At 45.9% G+C, this 25174-nt stretch overlaps 1 protein-coding gene across 5 annotated transcripts in view; it reads right to left on the bottom strand.

Moving 5' to 3' along the window:
- Positions 1–25174, bottom strand: part of SORCS1 (sortilin related VPS10 domain containing receptor 1) — a gene marked incomplete at both ends in the record, with an annotated part of 503495 nt that overhangs the window by 18491 nt on the left and 459830 nt on the right. For all 5 annotated transcript variants that reach the window (XM_080823332.1, XM_080823334.1, XM_080823333.1 and 2 more), the window contains 5 exons: positions 2313–2412; positions 11474–11605; positions 14225–14337; positions 19120–19243; positions 21440–21573. In XM_080823332.1, coding sequence (XP_080679458.1) covers positions 2313–2412; positions 11474–11605; positions 14225–14337; positions 19120–19243; positions 21440–21573 — 603 coding nt within the window. The remainder of the gene's footprint in view (positions 1–2312; positions 2413–11473; positions 11606–14224; positions 14338–19119; positions 19244–21439; positions 21574–25174) is intronic.

Raw genomic sequence — 25174 nt, 5'->3', positions numbered from 1 at the left:
GCCTTCAGAGCTAGATGAGTAGGGTCAGTTCTCTGTTTAATTTAATCTAGGATGGTCCCCTTTCCTGGTAAACAGTAAGGGAGTTTTTTCTAATAAATCAAGCTAATCCATAGCAAATATGTTGCCTAAAGATAGTGTTCACATAGAAGCTGTCTAGCTATAAAGCAGATTTTGTACTATAAAGGATGGGATAGTTGGCCACATCCCTTCAAATCCAGAATTCAGTATGGAACATCAAGCTCAGATGTTTTTAACCTCTGAAACGAAAGGGAACAAGTAGCTCTAGCTATTGTAGGAGAGGATGATAAGGTTCAGTCTGTCACCTAAACAGGCTGGGCTGTCTAATTAGATTAATCAGTAAATCTATTTAAAACAATTTCAAGTTGTTACTTGCCACTCATTTGAAAAATTTGTCAGTGCCTTGGCTATCAGGATGACTACAGCTGATGCTTTTGAACTTTGTTTTCCAGTACAACCAGCCCTGTGTAATTGCCATGTGTCACCAATGTTCACCAAAGACTAAAGGTCAACCATTTGGTAGGAAACAGCTAATCTAGATCATCAAATGCCCTGAAATAAGTTGGCAGCTTTCTTTCATGCCTTAGGCTTAAAGGTTACTCTCATAGGTCTTGCATAATTGTTCTTTATGCTCTCACACTTTCTCCTTCTCTTCATGGCATTTTCACCAGCAGTACAATTCAGAATGTAGCGTTTATTAATTTGTTCCCCGAGTAGCCTTCCCCAGTGACGGAAACTTCATGAAGGCACAAACCCTATTCTATGCTGAGAACATCACTTGGCTCAGAGTGGGGAGGCACTCCAAATGCCTGTTCAGTGGATGAATTAGGATGGCAGGCTGGAGAATACAAGATCAGCCCTCCTCAATCCTCCCAACTCTTAAGAGTCACCTTCCTCAAGGGACACTCTAAGTCGGTCCCACCGCCATTCAAACATCCTGATGGCTTCCCAGAGCCCACCAAACTAAGTACAAAGTGCAGCCTGGCATACTTCCATGCTCCTCTTCCATTCTGTGTTCACAACAGTGACTTTTAAATATTTATTTTTGGTTTTAAGGCAGTGGGATTGTCTCTAAACAAAGTATTTCATGAAACCCTAATAAATTAAAAAAAAGAGAGAGAGAGAGATGATCCAAACAGAAAAGAGGCCAGCAGCCAACCTACTTGGCCTTCTTCTACACCTAGGCACACCCCAGAATCTCCAGTCTTTAAATTTCCTATAGAATTTTGATTGTTAATAATAAAAAAATAGATGGAAAACAATAGTTTACTATGTGCCAGGCACTACTCTAAGTGCACTGACTGAATTAACTTCACCCTTGCACAATCTCATAGACATAGGTGCTGGTGCCATTTTAAACCCTTCGAGAAGCTAAGTCTCTTCTCAAGGTCTATAGGGCAAGTGAGGGAACTAAGACTGAAACCAACGATCTGGCAGCCGAATGGCAAAATCTAAGTGCTGAACCATATCCCCTCTCTGTATAAGCATTTATTCATTGTACTCATTGAGATACCCCACCATTGCCCATTTCCTGCCCCCCACCACACCACCACGACTGTTACCACCAAACAACGCTGCACTGTAATCAGATTATATGTTTTTGGAGGAAAAAGACCATTTCCTGTTAGGCTTTGTATTCCATGCGGCACCAGAACTATACTCTGGATAAGTACTCAATAAATACTGTTAATTTAGTATTAATGTAACACAATAGGATCTATTTCTATACACTTGGAATTATCTGAATTATCACTGAGATTTCTATGCAGCCTTAATAGGAGGATCCACCCCCCTCCCTCCCACCCTCACCCCACCAACCTTTCCAGGTGAAGAGTCAGAAGCTTAATGATCCTAAGATCATACATGACCCACTCAGGGTTTATCTTGGTTATGGCCCTGTGCAGTCCTTAAGTCCCAGTTATTTCTACTCACTATCCCAAAACTCAAAGAAAGAAAACTCTTTATAACATAAATAACTGAAAATAAGGTTTTGCCGAAAGATCGGGGAAAAAAGTTATTTTAAGTTTAACTTTATTTTCGAGACTCCTGTTGATAAGGAGCACGTATTTAGGTGATTCCCTGACAGTTTTGGCCAGTGACTAAGTAGGAAAGTCTCCTTATGCTGCTGTCTTATGGGTCCCCATGAGGGCAAAAACCTTAAGCAAAGGAACCTCCAAAGACTGGCGTCCTTATTTCTCATTAGCAGTGCCATCATTTCATCTGTGCTGAAAAAGCAGACTGGGATCCCCCTTTGTGAGAGCCACCTGCAAGACGCCAGGGACCTGGGAACTGACCTGCTGTTAAGTGGGCTGCGTGGACAAGGATCTGGACCCCGGGCTTCAGCTCAAAGTGCACCGAGTTCTGGTTGAGCTTGTGGATCAGCAGTTCTGAGATCTGAAAGAAGAGGGTTACGGTGAGTGCCTCCAAAAGTGCCAGGCCTTACGATAAACAAATGTGCTGAGAAATATTTACTGCAGTTACCAAGGTAGCCTAACCTTATACCTGTGAATTCTAGAAATGAGTCTTGTGTGATTTTGAGATTTTACTCTGGAATATGCACAGACAGTGGTGTTTAAAGCATGACCCGAGTTTACATCCTAATTGCTACAAAACAGGACAAACTATTAGTAAATACAAACCTTTCTGCTCTTAAAAAAACTATCCCGTGTTATCCTAGAAAACTCACCCCCAGTTTTTTTGGAAGAGCATTTATTATACACGAAGACTTAAAAGAAGTAATTTTGTACAATTTATTACATTCTGGTGAGGTTTGTATGCATTTATTTTACTTCTTGAGAGTAGACTCCATCCCATTTCTCTCTGTGCTTCCTTCGCCTTCCCCTGACTGTACTGTGTGTTTTTTCACAGAATAGACACTTTATGAATATTTACTGAATGGTAAATATAGTTCCACTAAAATAATAAATTATACCGTTGGAACAAACTGTAGGCACAATCTAAGTGATGCATTGGCTGATCCTTGTTTCCTGCTTATGGACATTAGCTAACCTACTCCCCAGGCGGACACCCGTGTACTGGGCAGACCTATGAGATTCTGGGCCTTGAAATAATGAACCTCAACAAAGGGCTAAGAACCATATTTGGGTAGTAACAGCATAAAGGTTAGGTTTGACAGAAAAGGTAAAACTCTGTTCTGTTCATTTGTTTAAAGTAGAAAATCCAGCCCCATTTTCTTATCCTTCTGAACAATTTCTGAAAAGCAATTGAAATTGAAATTGAAAACAATTTCAGGGAAAACCACACTTCTATTATTTTTATCTTACTTTATTTTTAATATTCTAATCATCAATTTAATATTTTACTTAATATGCTATTTAGGTCTAATTAGATGCTTTTTTAACAATCTTTTTTTTTTCCTTCTATAAAAATGTGTCAAGTTTCACTCAGCCTACTGAGTTGCCAAAATGATACCTTCGATGGATCCTTTTATCAATTAAGCAGGGCCTGATGGCTTTGTTCTGAAGCAGAGTCCCTGGCAGACCCCCAGTGGGTAATGGAACTGAGCTGCCCTGCAGAGGAACTTCTTTGCTTAACCACAGGAACTTGGGATGACTGTCGGTGACCCGCGGTCAAGCACCTGGGATCCAGTGCAAACTCAGCATCTCAAAGGCTTTCACTTGGCAAACCATGCAGAAAAACAAGGTTGTGATACACTTACGGTGAAAACAACTTTCTCCTCTATAGTAGGCTCTATATTACTCTTTTTCCTGGGCCCTGGGAATCTTCTGGAATGCTCCAGGTTTACAGGAATAGATTTCTAACACAGACTGTGCAGAACGCTTTCTCTGTGTCATCTCTAAAGTGTTGCAATGTATAGGCTTGTATTCTACCTTATAATTTACTTGGTAAGTAAATTTATGGGAATCTGGCAGAATTTTTGGTAGAGGTCATTCAGCAAGGTTTTTGCTAATGAAACAGACACACACCCAGGAGTATGTGTGTGTGTGTGTGTGTGTGTGTGTGTGTGTGTGAGTGTGTGCATGTACGTGGGTGTGAAATGTACACATTTACATACATACGCATATATATGTGTATATATCTATATTTATATTTGCAGAGGAATATTTTAACTCAAATGGGAAAGACTTCTCAGAAGTAATTTATGAACTGCACTGCTTTGCAGAGTCCATCATGTGGCCAAGAGGGAAATATATATTCGCAAGAGAAAGACTTCTCTCTTTCAACCAGTTGATATGATATTTACTTCTTATTCCTGAGGATGCTTTTTCCTCAAGTGAGAGGTACAAATAACTAAACCAGAAGAAACCGTTCATCAGAACAACATATTTCTAATTTATAATCTCTGGGAGAATTCTTTGTGAAAATAATTAACTTCCAGGATTTGTTTGGTTTATAACATTGCTTCATTGGATGTATCTGTATCATGTACAAAACTAAGCAGGCTATGCCAAGATAATCTGGTAGCAGAAAGTATGTTTCATGTATTTAACTTGCATGAAAGGACACGTAGTAAAGAACACGTATCTATGGGGAAGAAATTACGCACAGAAACAAAATTAAGTGAAATGTACATCGCATACAAGAATAATCTCAATTAGAACCGTGTAATTCTCTACTCAAATAAATGAGTACAAAATTGTTGACAGACTTTTACAATTTTAAATGTTTTCAAGCCATTTGAAGAATGTTTATTTTGTATTTTCCATCAGATCATGAGTTGTTATATATTTTATACATAAAATATACCCAAGTATATACACCATATACATAATATATATGCACTGTACACTTTATACTGGCAAAGCTGCCTATGTCTCAGTGTTTTTCTAACAGGGAATGTCTTAGGTGTTAGTGCTGGTGTCTCCATGGAAAGGACCATGGAGCTTACAGGACCCATTTAAGTTTACCCAGTTAATATTTGAAGAGTTGACACCAGACTTCAGTTTCGTTTGATTCCTAATGCTGGGGCGTTTTGTTAAAAACATTTTCCTTGAACCAGCTGACAAAAGGAGAGAGCAAGAGATATGTGGGAAGAGGGCTGGCTAAGCAGGTTTCAGAAATTAAAGAAAAAAAAAAAACACCACTGCAGCATTTCATTAATTATGCTGCCATCTCTTATTCGTCTTTGAGGCGCACTCATCACCCTAGTCCCAGGACAGCTGCCCAGTACGAGCTGTGCCAACAGGCAATTGCCAGCCCTCTCCCCTGGACTGCCACATTCTACTCAGCAGTCAATATAGTCTATACTGTTGGGAGAGACTTTGGCTGTGAAAGGGTGGCATAAACTGGAATCTGGAGAGCAGGTGACTGTAGCCTACATGGGGAGAACAGAACCCTGCATGATAGAGACTAAGTGGGATAATGTGTGACTCCTGGGACACCGAACTTGTTGAAGCCGGTTCAATATATTTATTTTTCTTTCTCTGGCGAGTGAAAGTGTGTTGTCTTAGCAAACTGCACGTACCCTTTGTGCCGTGAGCCCTCTCCTGCTGCTCTCCTATGTAGTCCATTTTCTTTTCTCTTTCTAAACAATCACGACCAAAGAAACAACATCTTAGCCTTGGTATCTGCCCACTGGTGGTCTCTGCTTGGGACTCCAGGGCAACCCACACTTCCCTTGAAGTACCAGTTAAAAACACAGTGGGGATGCAATAAAAACACTCGGAAAGCTACCATCAGCACGGCGTAGTGGGAGGGAGCTGCTACAGGGAAAACACCAGTTCTCTTCTGTATCTTCTTCACAAAATATAAAACGTTAAGTACGGACATCAGAACAGGCAAGGTTAGGCTGGGGTAACACGGTTAAAGGCTCAGAGGTTTCCAACAATGAAGGTCTATTTCTGCGTCACACTTCATACCCACTGCAGGTGGACGGTGGTGCAGTGTTCATTAAGATCACACAGGGATACAGGCTGGGGGAGCTGTGCCCTCAAGTGTCTCTGTCCACAGCACCACAGGAGGGAAAAGGAGCCCTCCAGGGTCTATGACCGGCATTTGAATACTTCCGCTTGCAAGGAAACAAATCACTTCTGCTCCCAACTCATTGGCCACAATTAGTCACATGGTTCTGCCCAGAAGAGGCACACGGTTACCCACCTACCACGTATCCAGAAGGGAATGAGCTGGAAATAGTCAACAGCAGTGATGGCTGCCACACAATGAGCAAATTTAATGCTGAATCGATGTTTAATGTAACCAATAGGAGAAAACACTCTCTCAGGTTATAAGAATGAAACACGTAAGTAAAACCAGTAAGTTTAAAACAGAGCAGTAGGTAAATTTACAAAACATATAAGCCAAACAAGTGGTACAAGGTGAAACTATAGATGTGAAATGGTCTTTGGCAGACTTCTCAATGATAAAGGTTGCACAAGGCCAGAATGCTAACATTTATCTCTGAAGCTGGAAGGAGGAATGCAAACCCTACTGAACATAAATAGCATTCTGGTGCCATGTTCAGAGATACTTGCCTGTAATGACCTTGGAGCTGACCCACCTCATCACTCCTGATCCTATTATGTTATTAAGGTCCTTTGAAACAGCACTTGAAAAATCTTCCTTTTGGATTCAACAAAGGAGGAGCTTTCCCAATTCATACAACGTAATTTTTGGATAAAATCATGAGGCCGGCAAAGGAACCAAACAGTAATTCTACCTCACACTAGCTTACCCAATTCCTTTCATTGTTAGCACCAGAGAACCATCTTGATTAAAGTACCTGAAAAGTTTCCTGGGTGATATAATGAAGAAACACCTGGGTTGTATATATTTCTTTCCCGGTATTCCCCATCACCAGCTCTAAATTTGTCTCCTTTGGCCATATTCCTTCCAGTCCAACTTTTACCTGATCACCTTCCAATTATAGTTTCCTGCTTTAATGATCTTCCTTGTGAACTCCAGGGTATTTCTATAATCGAACTCCCCATGTTAAAAAATCTGGACAGGGTAGATTATATGGGTAATAGTCTGAGATTATCAATTACAGTTCATAATGAATCTTTAAATGCTGCCATTTAAATGAATTCCTTAAAATGCTGCCAATAGACCGTCCACGTTCCGAGGTAACTTTCCTTTCTCTGGATTTTGGGTTTTCCACTGATCAAAGGTATATGGTAACAGAAACAGCCAAGGAAGAAATTCAGGGTTGGTGGCTGACATTTTTTCCACAATCTTCTTGTTTCTTTTTAAATGTTTCATGCCCTTTAAGGATTCTGCAAGACAACATGTAGGCTCCCTATCTCTCCAGTGCAGTGTCACAAACAATCTCGATAGAACATGATGGTCTTTCCTCCCTCCGGGAGAGCCAAATACAAATCTGTTCCCCTCTGAGGACTCAGAGAGAAGCAAGGGAGTACAGGCGGGGGCGGGGGGCCGTTGCTCCATACCTGAGCAGCTGGGGCAGCAGGACGTGCTATCCCTGATGAGGCCAGCTAAGGGCAAGTGAGCCTTTTCTCGCTCCCCAGGGATCCGTAGTAAAGACTGGTGGAACCCTCCCAGACAGAGGTCACTTGATTAACCCTGCCCACGTTAGCCTGATAACAGGGTCAAGTACTTCTCACTGTGAGGAATTTTCAATTTATTTCACAGACAAGATAGCTTGATCTGAGCCAGCATGGCTGCTTCCCTAGGAAGGCTAAGGGAGGAGAGCCAAGAGCCCTATGCCGGGGCCTCCCCCTCGCAGGTTTCCGGGCCCATCTGGCCGGGGTCCCACTTCTTCCCCCCCGGGTGTTTTGCGTGGTATGCTTGCAAGAAAGGAGCCAGAGCATCAAGAGAGGGATAAGGTCAGCCCCTCCCAAGTTCCAGCTGGGATTTGGAATGCAGACCTTGGGGAGGGCTGGGGGGTGGGGGACACGTGGAGGGAAGCATTTCCTCCTGCTGTTCGGTTCTGCTCTGCATTCCTTTAAAGTTTCTGTGGAATTTTTTACAAAGGGAATCAGCTGCTTTTGTCAGCCTGGTGTTAATTCTCTCTCCCTGTTTTTCTGTGGGGAATCATGTCCTTCTCCATTCTCTGTCCACTTGAGTCTGGAGAGGCTTCCTGAACCCCTGATCCAGGCGGCCCATGAAACATCTGAGTGGTTGGAGCCAGCACTCTGTCCTTCTGACCACAGGGACCAGATGCTAAAGATGATGTAAGAGATGCTAAACAGAAGCAGGGGCCACCTGCGGCCATCTTTGCCTTCCTGCCCGCTGGCTTCATTCTCAAGCAGACTCCCCACGGGGAAACAAAGAAGAGAGATGGAGAAAGGGGGAGCCAGGGGAGTATTTGGTGGCATTTTTGAGTGGCTCTGAATTCACTGAATGAACCCATGCTTGAACTGTATCCTTGGACCTCTCCATAAAATAAGCTCCTAGCTTCACTGTTTTTGCTTAAACTGGTTTGAACCGGCTCCCTCTCAATTGCATCAGAAACTAAAAGAAGAAAAAAAAAAGATACAAAAACTCGAAACAAAACATTTCTCATTCATTTCCTGGTGCAACAGCCTTGGTCGTTTGGGACCCATGGAAGCAAAGCAACTTTCAATCCACATCTGTGGTGGCAGGGAGGGGGCGGTGCACAGCGTGGGGGGCCACAGGCTTGAGCTCCTTGCAGAAACCCAAGCAGCATCTCATTCTCTTGAAGAGCTGTGTCACCTCGGGCAAGTCACTTTTCTGTGCTGGGGCCTGAATTCCCTCCCTTGGAAGGGACTGCGTCAGAGAGAAGGGTCAAAGAACCATTGGAGATTGAAAACCACAGGTTTCCAACGGCAGCCCACTTCTCAGCATCTCAACACGTGGCTCAGTTTTATATGCCGATTTTGTTACTGCACATTTTAAATCAGGGTAAGAATATCCGCTCCGACAAAGACACTCATTTCTTCTGTGCCTGGTTTGGCACTTGTTTGGTTAGAGTCCCAGGTAAGGCTGGTGCTCCTGCAACTTCCTTCAACAGATGTACTATGCTGGCCTGGTAGCTCGCTCTCCTTCATGCTGCAAGTGCACACGAAAACTCAGATGGGACTCCCCCACTCCTGTGTCGTCCCTCGTGTGCATTCCTCCCATTTCTTACTGTCCTCGTTGTCTTCTCTATTTTGTATAATCTCATGCGGTCATCATCCTCTTACTCTCGCCAGCCTCTTGCTTCCAATATGGGCCCTTCACTGTACCAAATAGTCTCTTTCACAAGTTTAAACTCCCATATTGCATTTCCATGTATCCTCTTCCTATCTTGAGATGGCTACAAATGTATCCAGAATGTATTTATCACTTACTGACCATTTACTAGGAGTCAAGTACGTTGCATGTCATGTCTTGAATGTTCTCTCAAACACCTTATGAAATGGGCATTATAGATTGTGTCACTTTGGCTGGTTTACATGACCTTCCTAGTCCTAAATTACTTTGTCTAAAAATAGTAGATACAATGGATATCAGAACTAAAACTAAAAACTTGTTTTTTGTTTTATTTCTCCACTTCTGTTATTTTTTTTTTAAGATTTTATTTATTTATGGGGGGCGGGGCACGAGCGGGGGGAGGCCAAAGGGACAGGGAGAAGCAGGTGCCCTGCTCCAAGATCATGACCTGAGCTGAAATCTGACCCTTAACTGAGTGAGCCCCCCAGGTGCCCCACTCCCCTGTGCTCTAATAAAAAGACTGGTCTCCCTACAACGTGTGCCAAGTGCTAAGTCACACAGCCTTCAAACCTCTGACTCAGTGGTTCATCAGTGACCCCAGGTGGTCTGAGACAGTCAGTCCACCACTCTCAGCGTGTCTTTGGAGGCAGGTAGTCAGATGAGAGAGAGAATGAAGGGGAACAAGAGCTCCAGAGAAGAAAGTCCAAACAAGATACGTTCCTACACAAGCAAAAGAAACTTTACGGAACATACCCCTCTTCTTCCTAGATTTCTCAAGAAAACATCTTTTAGAAAAAAAGAAAAACCAAAACAAACAAACAAAAAAAACCCCAAAAACAACTGTAAGTGTGAGAAACAGAGATGTCCAGAGGATGGGATACCTCGGAAATCAGCTGGCTCCGAGTCTGGACTCTCTTCCATACCTGAGAGGGTCATCACCTGAGTTTCATGGAAGTGCGACTCGATTTCCAGAGGAGGAACGACTGTATGTGCTCATACCTCAGGCCCTCAGGTACTCATCTACCTACCCCCCAGGTGCTCAGCAGGGCAGGGATAAGAAGCAATCCATTTCATTCTCCCACAAAGTTGCAGGTGCAGATAATAATTGGTGGAAAAGAGCGGGAAGCCGAGTGCCAGGGCTGAGTGGGGTCAGATGCAAATCCAACGGACGACCTGCCACGGGCTCTTCAACAGCAGTTCGCTGGGAGATGGAGTTCACCAGGGTTTTCCAGGACAGCTTTGTCCTTCGTTACTTGCGCATGGAGAAAGTTACCGAGGTGAGCCTTCTGCCAAGTGAGAAAGCGCCGTTGAAAGGAGGGTGTGTGCTAGGAGGTGAGCCAGGCTGTAATTTGGGGTTGTTGTTAATAAGCCTGTCAGAGGAGGTTCTCAAGGCATCTTCAAAGACGAGAGATCGTGCGACTAGATTATGGGCTTATTCTAAACAAATTGAAAAACTCCACATACTAGAGGGGAGAAAGCCAATATTTATTCAGAGTCTGAGAAGAGAATCCTATTTTTTAATCTTCCTGCCAGAAAGCACTGAGAAACCAAATTCATGTAGTTTCTAGCAGGGTAACCAGACCAAGACTGACGATTTTAACTGAACGGATGATGAAGGAGGGAGAGGGGAAGGAGAATGGGAAGAGGAAGAAGAGAAAGTAGAAGAACAAGGTAATAATCAACCTCGCTACACAGATTAAAGACTCCTTTGAAGTTCGAAGGTGGGGGGGCAGGAGACACACACACACACACACACACACACACACACACACGGAGTCAGCTACTCCAGAAGGCAGTGGACGTGAAGAAAAGACGGACCCCACACAGCCAGCAGAGGTGGTCTGGAACCAAGATTACTTCATTTATTATAAACACAGAGCAGGTCTTCTTAGCATGGTGGAGATACAGAGGGTTCAGGATATGTATAAAAGTCCTACCTTTTAAAAACAGTATCATGCATCACATGTCGTTTGATTCTCATGACACTTTTGTGATCCAAGTCAGAAAAGGAATAAATGGTTTTGACTTCCAAGTATTATTCAGCCACTTGCTTTCTTCCCCACTTACTGTCTTGGCCTGTTTGCCCACCGACGTGTCTCACTCCCTGTAAGCGCTTTCGTCGACAGCATAGAGACACCTTCTGAGGAGGTGAGCCACCGCCTCCAATAACCGCGCTTGCACGGGCCTGCCTGTGAGGCCGTAGTTCCAATCAGCGGCTTCTGGGTTCGAACAGAGGACCACGAACGGCCAGCGCCCTCACCCTCAAGCCCGGATCCCCCAGAGCGCCGTGCCGGGGGGTCAGGCACCAGCGGGGGTGTGGCTCAGAGTCCTGTGAAAGCTGCATGTCACCTGGGGGACTCACCTGCTCCAGGTCCTCAACCGACTGCTTGTTTTCTCCAGTCGGATCCTGATAGGGCAAGACAAAGAGCTCCGCCGCGGTGGGCAAGCCAGGGAGCACCGCCACCAGGATGTGCTGGGCTGGGACCCCTGTGGCCTGAGAGAGAGACAGAAGCTCACGTAAGTCCCACAGAAGAGGCGGGGAGGATGCACGCAGTGGTGCGCGGGTAGCAGGGCAGCAGGGTGGGGAGGGCAAGCAGGCAGGCAGGACACGAGCCTCCTGGAAAGGGACACGGCATGGGGCAAGGCATCTGGAGCCTGTGACGATGGCACTCCCAGGGGCTAAGAGAGTGCTTTCTCCCTGAGGGAAGTGGGCGCTGCCTCCCTTTCCGCCGGCCGATGGCAGAGGCAGGAAGGGTCAACAGGGGCTCAAGGCCATCTAGGTAGCGCGTGGGGACGCAGAGCTTGCAGCTTGGCGCTGACCACGAAGCCCTCCCTCAGCAGCGCTCTACTGCCTCCCGTCGCCTGATACTTAGCACACAGTAGCCCCGGTCACAGCTAACATACTATTCTATGGCCCTCCCCGAGTTTAAACACAGAGATTATATCTGAATCTTCCTCATCAGGTCCAAGAATGCTGTTCGAATGGCGTCTGATTAAAGATTTCACTGTGAAATGTGAACGGAAAAAACCCATTTGATGAGGTAAAGGTAACTGCTTTTGTATCCCACTCTGTTACCCAGGAAAAAGGAAGAAAACTGCAAATAAACTGACCCCGGGTTGTACTTCTGGGAGGGTTTATTCGAATCTGCTAGGCAGTACCGTACCTCAGGGCTTAAGGAAGTAGCCAAGTGCACTGCTCATCTCAAAGACAGGGTGGGAGGCTGGGAACCAGGGCCGGGTCCGCCGCCTGAGATACGGTGAACAAGGAGCCTTTGCAAGTGGAAGAGATCGACCCCTCTGCCCCAGCACACCCTGTCCTGAGAGATGTTGAGCCAAATGGTCTGTTCTGCGTCGAGCTGATTATGCTACGCAGCAGCCTGGAAATACTGATGCGCAGTAACTTCTAGGCTTCTGGACAGCTGGTGGAAAGGTAGAAGCCCAGGGGATGTGATCCCTAGACTACAAATGTGAAGAGAAAGCAGCCTGGAAGACGTCACTGCGGAGCTAATGCCTGGTTGGTAAGTCACCCAAGGGCATCGGGCAGCTACATGGATCTCTAGAACGCTACAGGTGGAAGGAAAGGGGCTGTGGGCTCACGCAGGGGTGGAAGTCATCTCTCTTGGACAGCAGAGGAGAGAAACCAGTAATTACACCAGGGACCAACAGCTCCGAGGGCAGAAGGAGCGATTCCCACGGCGCCTGCGGGTTAGTCGATGCGCCCCCTGCTGGCCATGATGTTTGGCCACGCGGAAGTCATGGATGCTGAGTCACAAAGACAAAGGCCAGGTGGCATTTAGGCACAGCCTTTCTCCACCCCACTGTTCCCCGTATCCCTGCTTCTCCATGTGAGAAAGCAAAGGATGGCCGGAGAATGGAGAGGTTAGGAAACCACGAGGGCAGACTGACTCCAGAGTTTGACTCTTAACTGTGGCCACGGCCGGAACCCCTGAAGTCTCCGTGTTCAGTTTCCTCATCTGTAAAATGGGAATGATTATAGCAGCTACATCATAAGCTATTTCTTTTGTGATTAAATGTGCTAAAAAATGCAAAGCACTGAGCAGAGTTTGGGGAATACTGTAAGTGTGAAATTACTGTCAACACAGACCGTGGCACGAGTACGGAGAAGGTGAGCCCTTTGCCAACAGGCTGGAGGGGAGATCTATTTTCTGAGCAGGCTTTACCTGAATGCCTTTATCCCACCAGCACTTTGTGTCACAAGGCATCGAGTGCTGGGTCCAGGGAACGATGTATGAAACACCCTACGCTGATTTTCCTGTTAGGCTAAGAAGATGCCCTGGAGAGAGGGCTCATTTCTGATTTTCTGGGTTTGCACCATAAATCTGAGCAGCTCCACGAGCATTTATTCCACTCCTGGCCTCACTCATGAACGTGTCTGCTTGCAGGGGGCGATGTTGCTTGCTCAGACAGGGATAAAAGTCACCGCCTCGCTGTTCTCCCGGAAACCACAGGGGGCCGGGTTTCATAGCACGAGCCCAGACCCTGGACTCAGAACCTTCACTTCACTTCACTGCCTTCATCACTTACCAGCTGTGAGACCTAAACAAGTTATTTAACCTCTCTGAACCTCAGCGGCTTTGCCCACAGGAAGGGGACAATAAAACCTTCCTCTTGGGGCTGTGGCGGGGGAGACATGCCTTTGAAAGAACAGGGGCAGAGAGCGATGACTGTCCGTCACGTGCTGAGCCCTCACGCCCGCGAGGCCGGAGCCCAGGGCTGCTCTCACTAACGGTATTCTCGCCCTGTCCCTTCAGTATGGGACCCTGGGGCTGACGGTGCACTTGCTAGTGACCTGAGCATGAACCCTGCCGTATGAAGAGGATGGTCACAAATTCCCAAGTGTTTCTGCTCTAAGCAGAAGTTTCACAAGGCGTAAGGACCGTGTGTTTGTTCCCACTTTCATCCCCCCACCAGGAGCACCTAGGCTGTAGCTGCCCATGCCGGGATCAGTGACACAGATGGCAGAGCCCCTGCCAGACCTCCCAGGGGCTCCGGCTCTTTCCTGGCAGTTCTTGGCCCATGGCCCCTCACGGTGCAGCGTGTGGAGGACAGAGAGGGAATGGGCCTCGGAAGAGAAGGAACCGTCTGCACTCACTTCCACCAGGGATTTTTTGATGACTCGGCTGATGTCCCTCCTCCACTCGGGGATATCCGGGTTGTAGTCATCCAGGTTCGGAGAGAAGGACAGGCGAAGGGATCGGAATTCCTCTGGGGATACAACAGTCGGGTGATGACTCGGAGTCCACTAGTTTCCTCGAAAGCACGTTAGATATTTTATGCAAAGCCTTAACAAAGGGCCCTTTTCCTCCCCAGTCACCAAACAGAGCCTTTTAGAAGGCAAATCTGTTAGTCCATTCGGAATCTGATGTCTCCCCCAGCCCTCATTTACTAAATCAGAGCCCCAGGTCTGGCCCATGCCTCATTCTGCAGCCTCTGCTGGCTGGTCCCAGTGCTAGACTGAGCACTTGAGGACACTAGAGCCCCAGAGTGCCTGGGAGCCCCTTAGACATGTGACCCTGGGTCTCTGCACACTGTCCCTCCCGCAGGACGCACACCCTTTCTCTCGGCCACGCATGCAATGTTCAAGCTCTCGTTCGAGCACTTACCGATGGCATACTTGCCTCCACCACGGTTCAGTGTTCTTTTTCATGGCCCTACCGTGTCTGGCACACACTCCTATTATCATTATGATTGTATGATTATTATAACCACGATTCCATGGTTATAATTATCCCTATAGTCATTCCGTTGCTATGTTTCGTTTGTATGGAAGTTTTACTTCATGGAATTTTAAACTCCTTAACTCCAAGAATTTGTTAATTGTCTCTGTGTCCCTGAGTTCATCTCAGTCCTTCCAAGAGTAGGATGAGATTGCAAAAGCAAGGGTGTTAGGAGGAGAAGATGGGGAGGCTGAGGAGGGGGCGCACTGCAGCCCCCAGATGCACCCATGACACTTGTGGGAGAGAGGGAGGAAGGCTCGCTGGCTGCCTTGCACTGTGAGGAAGGTCCAGCAGGACTGTCAGGGAGTCCTTGAGCCACACCAGCAAAGGAGGAGTCGCCTGCATGCCAGGAATGAGTCTGCTTTAATATGTCTGTCACACTCGGTCAGTAGCTGCGGTCAGCACCTGGGAGGCATGGCGTTGGCCCAAGGCAATGGGGAACTCAGCCCAGGACAAGTCAGGTCATGTCACTGCCCTAAAACCTGCTAGTGGCTTTCAGAAAAAAAAAAAAAATCAACTTCTTAACCACGGCCTTCATCATCCCACATAAGCCAGGGCAGACTTTTTCTGCTGCCTATCTCCATGCTCCTCTGTGCTCCAGGACCTCTCTGCTGCCATGCTCCTTCCCACATGAGCACACTTCCACTCCCCCAGATATGGCATAGTTGGCCTCTTCTCATCATCCATCAGTTTCTCCCACAAGAAACTCTGCCACTAGCAACCTGAGTTACCCTCCCTTCTGCTACCTCAGACACCTTCCATCATATGACCCTATCTGTCATCTTCGCACTTCTTGCCACTTAAATTATTTTGTTTTTACTGCCTGTCTCCCACATGGAGACATAAGGTCAGCAAAGACAAAAAGACCATGTTCCTGGTCCTGTGGGATGGTACCAAGCACATGGTAGGTTTTTGATTATTAGCTAGTCTTTTAATAGATTTGTTAAATAAATAATTACATAACACTGGAGGCTGTCTGTAATTTATGCATTTACTTATTCAACAAACATTTCTTTCTTGTTTAAAGCATGTCCTCATGTTTCAGTAGGGGCTCAGTGACATGGGTAATGCTGATTATACATTCAGGAAACATAAAAGCCCACTTGCGCATTTCCTAACAATGCTAAAGACTTATCAGACACAGGCTTTGAAGACTCTTAAATTGCAAGGAGTGTATTATGGCAGTTAGCCTATTTCAAAGACATATTTTTCGCAGCTTGACTATTTTATGAGACACTGGTCACCTGAATGAACATCACCACTTCAGTTCTGATGGAGAATAATGAAATGCATCTTAATTAGTAGCATGTAAATGGGAGTCCCAAGGAATCAGCCACTGAGTCCTAACTTTTCACTTTAAAGATGTAAGTTGATGTCATTTTTACTCTCCCCAAACCCCTTACCAAACTAGAAACATCATGTGTAAGGGAACCTGTTTATCTTAATAAAAAGACACAGATAGAAAAATAACATGGCTCTCTCTGTAATAACTTAGCAAGTTCAGTAGCAGGACACAGGAGTGTTAGACTTAAGTTTACTCAACAAGCAGGGGATGCATGTGGGAGTACTAAATAAGGTGAATACCAGTAATAAAGAAACACACACACACACACACACACACAGTTGAGCCTTTGAACAATGTGTGGTTTAGGATGCCATGCCTCACCCTAGTAGCTGAAAATCCACAATTATTCCTAAAAGCTTTATTGTTAATAGCAAACTGTTGACCAGGAGACTTACTGACAATGTAGTTAATTAACACATACTTTGTATGTCATGTTTCATACACAGTACTCTTAACGATAAAGTAAACCAGAGAAAGGAGAAATTAAGAAAATAATAAGGAAGGTAAAATACGTTTTTAGTACTGGACTGTACCTACCCAAAAATCCATATATGAGCGAACCCTTGCAGTTGAAACCTGTGTCATTCAAGGGCCAACTGTGTGTGTGTGTGTGTGTGTGTGTGTTTGCAGCTGCTGAGGCAGATGAATTCTACACATTTACATTTTAATTTTGTATTTAAAAGCAAACCTGTGCCCTGAAGCAAATTAAGGGAAACAACGCAGACTAGATGAACCAGATTTTCTTTCCTGCAGTCCATTTGGTGGCTTGGGGTGGACAGTTTTTCCCCTGCCAATTTCCCAAATCCTTCCTTCAGTCTGTCTGTAAGGCCCTTAATGTTCCCCTCAGCTTAACTAAGTTTTAGACAACTCTCTTCCTGACTGCAGGCCTCCGACATCCCTTTGCTTCCAGCATTTACTTTACAAAACCTGAAATTGTAAATCTCTTCTCTGCTCTTCTGAGATACACATCTTTTCCAAACCAGGAATGCCTTTCTCAGGATCCTGGAGCCATCTCTTTGAAATGTAACCATCAAGAAAGACAGAAAAAGACTATGGAGATTCCTCAAAAAATTAAAAATAGAACCACCATATCAACTAGAAACTCCACTTCTGCGTATTTATAAGGAAACAAAAATACGAACTTCAAGGGAGCTCTGCATCCCCACGCCCACCGCTGCATTATTTACAATAGCCAAGATATGGAAATGACCTAAGTGTCCACAGACAGAGGAATGGATAGAGAAAGTACAGTATAGACATACAATGGAATATTATTCAGCCATAAAAAGAAAGAAATCCTGCCATTGGTGAGAGGGCAATGGGTCATGGGTCAGTGCCTGTCAGTGACACCCATGACCTCCAGGAAGGAGAGAGAAGACAGAGAGCCCATGAGGAACAGCCACGAGAGCTAGTTAGTGGGATAACTTCAAATCATGGGCCCTGCAGGCTAGATGGGCTGGGTTAGAGACCCAGCTCCAACACATACGAGCTGGGGCAAGTTACCTGCTCTGCTGAAGGAATGAATGAGAGTAGTAACACCACTCACCCCTACGCCAGGGTTGTTATGAGGAGTCAGTGCATTCCCAGAGCATAGAAAGGAGATGCAGAAGGAAAGAGAAGCAAAAGTTCTCCTCCATTGTGGCCACCGGGCTGACAGGTCTCCTCATGACAGGACCTTGTTAGGAAAACCACAGCCCTGGTTTGCTTTCACTTACTGTTTGGGCTTCTCAAGTCTCTTGCAGGGGGTTGGGGAGGGTGACGGGCAGGGGAGGGGAGGAAGGAGGAAACATTATGAAGCTAATACCTGGGCATGTAAGGAATAATGTCCTCAGACTTGTTCAAAGTTCCTTACAAATTACTTTTTAAATTTGAAGGTGAAGTTGGTTAAGATGAGAAATGAAAAGCAGAACCTGCATCAGAACCAATTAATTCTGGGACTGGGGCAATTGATATTACTGGACCACTAGCTAGTTTCTCTCTGCCTCTCTCTCTATCTCAGTCTTAGTCTCCCCCGTCCACCCTTCATCCCTCCCTTTTGCTCTCTCTCTGCACAGCATTTACCTGTCCTATCTTCTTTTAAATTCTTATCTTTTTTAAACTTTAATTTTCCATGATGCATAGGTACCACTTTAATATTAACAGCACACTTCACATTTTTATCATCCACTAATAACACTCTGCATACCTGACCATCTTTCCGTGCAGACAAAAATTACCAAAATGAGATCAGTTTGTAGAAACTGTTTTTAACCCCCCATTTTCAGTCAGTGATCCTACTTTTCCACTTCAGTAAATTTTCATTCCGTGCAATACCGACTACATTCCACTTCCCAACTGATGAGAAGATTGTATAGATGTTTGTTCAAATTAATATCCAGTCCAGGATGATACGTGACATCTGCTTGTTGTCGCCCTTCAAGCAGACTTCTTGTTGTTGTTGTTGTTTGTTTGTTCTGATGATACATATTTGAGGAAGAGATTCACAGAATATTTAGATATTGGCAGATTGTTCTTAATAATCAAGACTCTTCAAGTTGAACTTTTAAAAAAGCCTCAATATTAACTATTTTCTTTTCTAATGGGTTTTCGTTATTCAACCACCACCAAGATACCAAATTGATGAATGAGCTTTACACGTAATGAAACTCATCCTATCCCACTTCAGGTGAGTGAGAGTCGAAGAGCCACTTTCAAAACACAAACCAGTAAATGCTCCTGGGGTCTTGGGGCCGTAACTGTGCTGGGGAACCACATCTTCCCCAGAAGACGAGACCAGACCTGACTCAGCTCTTTCTCCACCACTGCCCTCTGTTGTCTGGGTAGAGGCCTGGGGGCCTCTGGTAGCCTACAACCACACTACCTCACTTGAGCTTGGGGAGGCCAAGCAAGGTGAGCCAGGAAGGGGGCAGGCACACAGGCACTCACCGTACACCGCGATGGTCTTCGTGTCCTGCAGGATGGCATTCCCAGCGGAGACCTGCACTGTGATGGTGTTCATCCCTTCAGAAGTAAACTTGAATGATATGCTCCCCTCCAAGGTGATCAGAGGCTGAAACAGGAGAGGGGACAGAGTGAGGGGACAGCTGCTCAGTCACCGATGAGACCAGCCATGAGCTCTGAGACACCAACAAGCCACTTAAGTCAGCACAGGCTCTTCCCGGTGTGCCCCCATGCAAATGGCTCCAGCTGCTTCCCCATCATCTCAAGTCCGGGCTGGAAAGGAGCTATGAGAGCCATGACCCCAAGGGACTCTGCCCATTCCCTGTGACTATGACCCTCTCTTTCGGTGTCATCCTGGTTCAGGGCTGGGGAGATCGACAGGCCTTGCTTAGTGGTGGGACAGATCTCTATCTGCAGCCTACTCATAACTGGCAGGTCTCTTAAGACAAAGAAATACTCAAATCAGACCCAAACAGGCAGCTCATGCTAATCCAGATGTAGGGGGCAGTCACTGAAAATCTCTAAGCTTGCAGTCGGTCATCTCTAGGGGGTATGATTCACAGACCATTACAATGGAGCACAGCAATGTGGACCCAAAACTGTCCTCGTTAGACTACAAGTGGCCTTGTGTGGCTTGACTCCTCTGAGAAGCTCTATCAGCAGTTTCTGGAAGTAGCTGCTATGGAAACAAGTACTAATTGGACAGTGGTTTGAGGACTGAAAAAAAATTACAAGTTGGAGTCGTGCCTGTGATATAATCGGACGCCGGGGTCCTAGAGGAAAAGATGATTAGTCTATTGACCTCCCTCCACTCCTTCCCTACAAACATTTCTTTCCTGTCTTAATTAATTTAAAAATCTAAATTCATGTAACCAGCTCCCCGTATAGCAGAGGGAAGGCTGACGCCCAGCAGAAGAAACCCACTCAACGTAATCTGTTGAGAATTTGGTTTTCTGCTGTCAGGTTAAAAAACATTAAAGAAGAAGAGACACAGAAGAAAGTTGTTTAGTACCTTCCCCTTCTAACACTACGTTTTACGCAAATAACTTAGATTTCTCCTCTGCCACTGTGGGTACTGGGCCCAAGTTGGACCACATTTACATGGATAGTCTCAGAAGAAATTTTTAAAAAGCTTCTTTTCAGTGGAGTTAAATTAGCAGGAGACGTGAGCGTTTCCTTCCCCTGCCAGGCAAGTAGGAGGTCTGGGGTGAGGAGAGGTTTCCTCCCTGGGCCTGGGCAAAATTATGACGCCTGTTAAATCCAACATTCAGCTCTGGGGTAGAAAAAGATTTGTCGGAATAGGATGGGAACAGGATGCACTCGCTTTGAAGAGCTAAGTCACCAAGCGCAAGAGAGCGGCCCTGGTAGAAGATGAAGCTTTCTTGTTCTGAGCAGCTCATGCCACTGCCCTTTGGGGAGGCCTTCGCCCCGGACCACCTTAACTGACATTCGGAGGCAAACTGTAATCTGTGGGAACGGATGAAGTTCAAAACGGAGCTTTCAGCCTGGTATCAGGGGAAGGAAAATTCACGCGGGCGTGGGAAGGCCTTGGATCCGGCCTCCTCATGAAGCAGCTGAATAAGGAGGGAGGAAATCCCTTCATGTGTGTCTTCCTGATTTTTTTCATCTGAAAAATGAAGGCCTTAAAGTAAATGAAGTTTAAGGTCTCTGCTCGTTTTAAAGTTGCTTCTGACTTTTGATCACAGGGCGTGTTCTGGGAAAACGGAAAGGGTGAAGCTGAGAGAAAGAAGTGGCCATGTCTGATTCAAGGAAGGAGGCCATCTGGAGGCCAGGTTGTAGTAAGTATTTTCGCTTTTGACTGTCTGGTATCTACTTTTTTGTTTTTTGTTTGTTTGTTTGTTTGTTTTTTTCCCTTTTGGGGGGCCATTTTCCCCCTTCTCTTGGTCCATGTGGTTCTAAGGAGGCTGACTTCAACACGTCTCCTTCTACCCCGAGCACTGGTAAGGCTTGGCCAACAGTACTCCATTCAGGGCCCTCTGCTAGAACTTCTATGAAAGGTGGTTTATTTTCTCTGCTAAGCTGTGAGAGTATAAAGCTCAGGCTGCCACTAAGCCCTTTGCAAAGGGAAGGCCAGCTGGAGAAGAAGGTTAACACAGAGGAAGGCAGAGGTGAGGGGCAGGAGTGGTGTGGTGAGGGAGAGACAGAGGGACAGAGGGAACACGCTGATGAGATTACTGGGGCACGATGAGCCTGCTTTCCCCGGAGCGAGGACGACTCCTAGACTCTTGAGTTACACAAGCCCTTTCCTTTCCTTTTCCCCTTCTGCCAGTTTGAGCAGACCCACCTCCGTGTTGTTTCCGTACCACCACACGTAAGTGAGGGTGCCCACTTGGCTGGGCCACAGCACCGCCGTTGCGTTGACCTCTTTGTTCTTTGTGGTGACAAAAGGAAGAGACAGGTGTACGTGTTCCAGGGGACCTGAGGCACGAGAGAAAAGAGGAGACATAGAGAAGGAAGAGCTTTCTCTGCTTCACCTTCCCTGCTCTGAAGAGAATACATACTCATTCTGGAAGCCTCCAAATCATCACAGTCATACTCCCTGAGGAGAAGGTGTTTTCCCTACTTGGGGGAAAAGATATTATTGGGACCCACTGTGTGTCAGTATTTTCCATTTACTGATCTTTCTGCCAGGCCTAAAACCTGAGTTATTTATGTGTAAAACTTCAAAAACTTACAAGTAATTTATGAATTCCTTAAATGAAGAGGCGTAATATGAGGATTCCCAGAAGGATGTGAAGTCTTCCCAAGAAGTCGCGTCTGCAGAGGTAAACCGGGAGGATGGAACCCTCACAGACTACATGTGCGTGGCCACAGGGGCTGGGGTGGGGGGTGTTTATGCACAGACCCCCACACCATTCTAAATGTGACTATTCTTGACTCTTTGCTGAGATTTCCAAGATCTGTATATGTGTAAATCTGTGTGTTTGTGTGTGAGAGCGTGTGGAAGTTCTCTCTTCACGAGTATATGTAACACCCCCCGGTTCAAACTGCTGCTCGGTGTTGAGTTCAGTGTGTCGAGGCCCAAGTATGCATAAGCGAGGAGACAGCTCTGTGGGTCTCAGGATGTGCTCAAGATGATTCTACCTCTGGAGGTCCATTAGGGAGAAGCCCTGGTCAGACGCATGAACCCACAAAGCTGTGAGTCCCCTCTTCAGAGAGAACCGGTAGGGCCCCTCCTCTGACCCCTGGTCTTCCCTTTGAGTCACTTCTCCTAGGGAAAATACAGTTTTCTCTGAGGTGAACGTGGCAAAAGTCTGTCATCCCATCATTATTCCATGCGGTAGAGAAGAAAGCGGCACCTTTCCGCCTGGTTTAATCACCACCTCTTCTGCTGGGTCTTTGGACGGCTTTCCTAGGATACTGACTTTGGCCTTTTTTCCCTCCATATACTGTTCTGCTGAGTCATCTCATCCACACGCTGACCTTCCACTATAAAGCACATGCTCAGAACTCAAAAACCACCTACCCAACTCGGGACTCAACTAGGAGCCCGACGATCCTAAGAAATTCATTATCTTTTCCCCCATTCTCTCTGTATTCTTCATGTCTTGATGAATGGAAAACAATGTTTATCCAGGGGACCATCCCAGAAGCAGAAAGTCAGTCTGGATTCCTTATTCCTTGTCACCCATTCTATGTTGGAAACCACTGACTTGGTTTCATAAATATCTCTTGGTGAGAGCTCCCCTCACCGCCCCCAGTCCTTCCCTGGCTCTTAGAGCTGGGCTGTCATGATCCGTACTTATCTTCCTGCCTCCAACCTGCCCCAAGCTAATCCACCCTCCTGCTCTGTGTGTTTACTGCCTGCCCTCTGCAGTAATAACAAGTTGCACCAAGTGCCAGGGTCCTCAGCACCCAGAATAAAATATATGCTCCAGGGTCAGGGTAGAGCAAGTGCAAAGATCTTGAGGGGGAGGTGGTTCTCTGTGTTTGCAGAATAGAAAGAAAGCCCGAGCAGCTTAGATCCCTGATCTAAGAGGGATTCAGGATACATAGTATATTGTTTTGTAGGCTCTGAGGTATGCATATGTGTGCTCATATGAGTTCATTCTTACATGTATGCACATTATACATTCATACTATGAATGGCAATGACTACGTAACTTCTCACACTACAAGCTGTGGTGAGAGTGGTTTTTCTAGAAAGCCAAGTTGATCATGCTACCTGTTCGAAATTAAAATTCCCATTACCTAATAATGATGATGATAGCTAACACATATTGATCTAAAATCAAACTTTTGGAGGGTAAGAGTCTTTCATATTTATCTTTGTATTTAAAGACTAGCATAGTTCCTGAGATGTAGCAGGTAATCGAATGTTTGTTGGGTAGGTGAACAATTTCTTGTTTCTGCTTTTGTCTATGCTTTTCTCTCTTTAAAGAATTAGAGGCTTGGTGACCTGCATACAGAATACAATTGATTTTCTGGCTTATAAAGCATATGATAAGAAATAGTTGTTCATAAGTCAAAATGGTTCAATGTGCTAAAAAAAAAAAAAAGGGCAGCGTCTACTGAGTGATGACCACGTGTCCCATATTCTGCTAATGCTCTTTTCATTCTCATTTGCTCCTCACAACAACCTCATGAAATAAGCACTACAGTCATTTCCAACTAAAGATGAACAAATAGAGGACAATGACTTTTCCAAGGTCACGCACCTAGGAAACATCAATTCCAGGATGTGAGCCAAAGCAGTTTGATTTTAAAGCCCATGCTCTGGCCAGGTGACAAATGTTCCAAAAGATCTTTCCCATCTTCACAAAATAGCTACTAAGAGTCAGTATCTACCCATCACTGAAATATACCCCGGGGCTGGCAAGTGCACTTTACACAGGCTCTCATTTCTTACATGGCTCTGCTGTTCCCTATCACTTGGTTTGCTCCAGCAGGTGCTGCCCTGTTCTTCCCCAAGGCCTCAGGGTAGATACCTCTCTCAAGCACCTGCCAGCCTTCGAGTCTCAGTGGCAGTGACCAAGCTTCTGGAATGTTCTTCCTGACTCCCCTTATCGGTGATCTCCCTGATCAGCTAGAATACAAAGACTAGATAAGCTCTCTTAAGCATGTTGGTTCAATACTAAGGGACTCATTTTCTGTGTCTCTCTCTCACCTATGAGTATTGAATATTTTTTTTAAAGTCAGAACATCAGAGGAAGGATGGCATCTGTGGATCCTGTTAACAGCAGAAATGGAACCTTCTTCGTGAAATGTGGTCATTAATTCCTTCAATAGTTTCGGAGGGCTGCCACACATCAGGCATTATTCTAGGTGCTGGGGACACCTGCTACTTGGCGGAGCTCATGTCTCACTGGGGGAGGGGGTATAAAGCCGGGGGAGGCGAGAGAGGGCTGTTTTTGTCTCTCAGAAGAAATGACATGTGAGCAGTGACCTGCATAAAGGGAAGGAGTGCCCTCCCACACTCCTCGTGATGCTCCAGGGTGAGGGCAGGGCAAGTGCAAAGACCCTGAGGGGGACGTTTCTTTGCCAAGTCTGAGGAACAACAAGAACACCCGAGTGGCTGCAGGGGAGAGATGGATGGAAAGAGCGGGAGCCAATAAGATCTAAGAAGGATTCAGAACGAACAGCGCATCGGCTTGTAGGCGCTGAAGTACGCATGCGTGTGTTCGTACGCGTTCATTCTGGCAGGTGTACACATCACACGTTCATTCACATGTGCGCAATTTACCTCTCATATTCCCACCTTGTCCTCTTGTATTCATTTACTTCTCATGCGTTTAACACACCTGCTGCCCCAAAGCCTATCTTTTAAGCATCTCTTCTGTGTACAGAGCGTGCAGTCCGCACTAAGCCCGCTGAGCCGCGGAAGTTACACTCCAGCCCCTGGAGGCCCCCAGCTGGCTGGCTGCACTAAATCCAGAGCTGAACAAGCCTGCAGATGTGGCTCCGGCGGACAGGTGCTTGTGATGCACAAAAGGGACGGCAGGTGGCGCTGCATCACTCCATATGAATCTTCCAGGCAAGATGGGTGAGGGAACTGGGAAATAACTTGTGTTAATTGGGT

This window comes from Martes martes (assembly GCF_963455335.1).
Source record: "Martes martes genome assembly, chromosome: 14".
NCBI lineage: Eukaryota > Metazoa > Chordata > Mammalia > Carnivora > Mustelidae > Martes > Martes martes.
The sequence above is the reverse complement of the archived record's forward strand: the minus strand, read 5'-3'. Positions and strand labels throughout refer to the sequence as shown.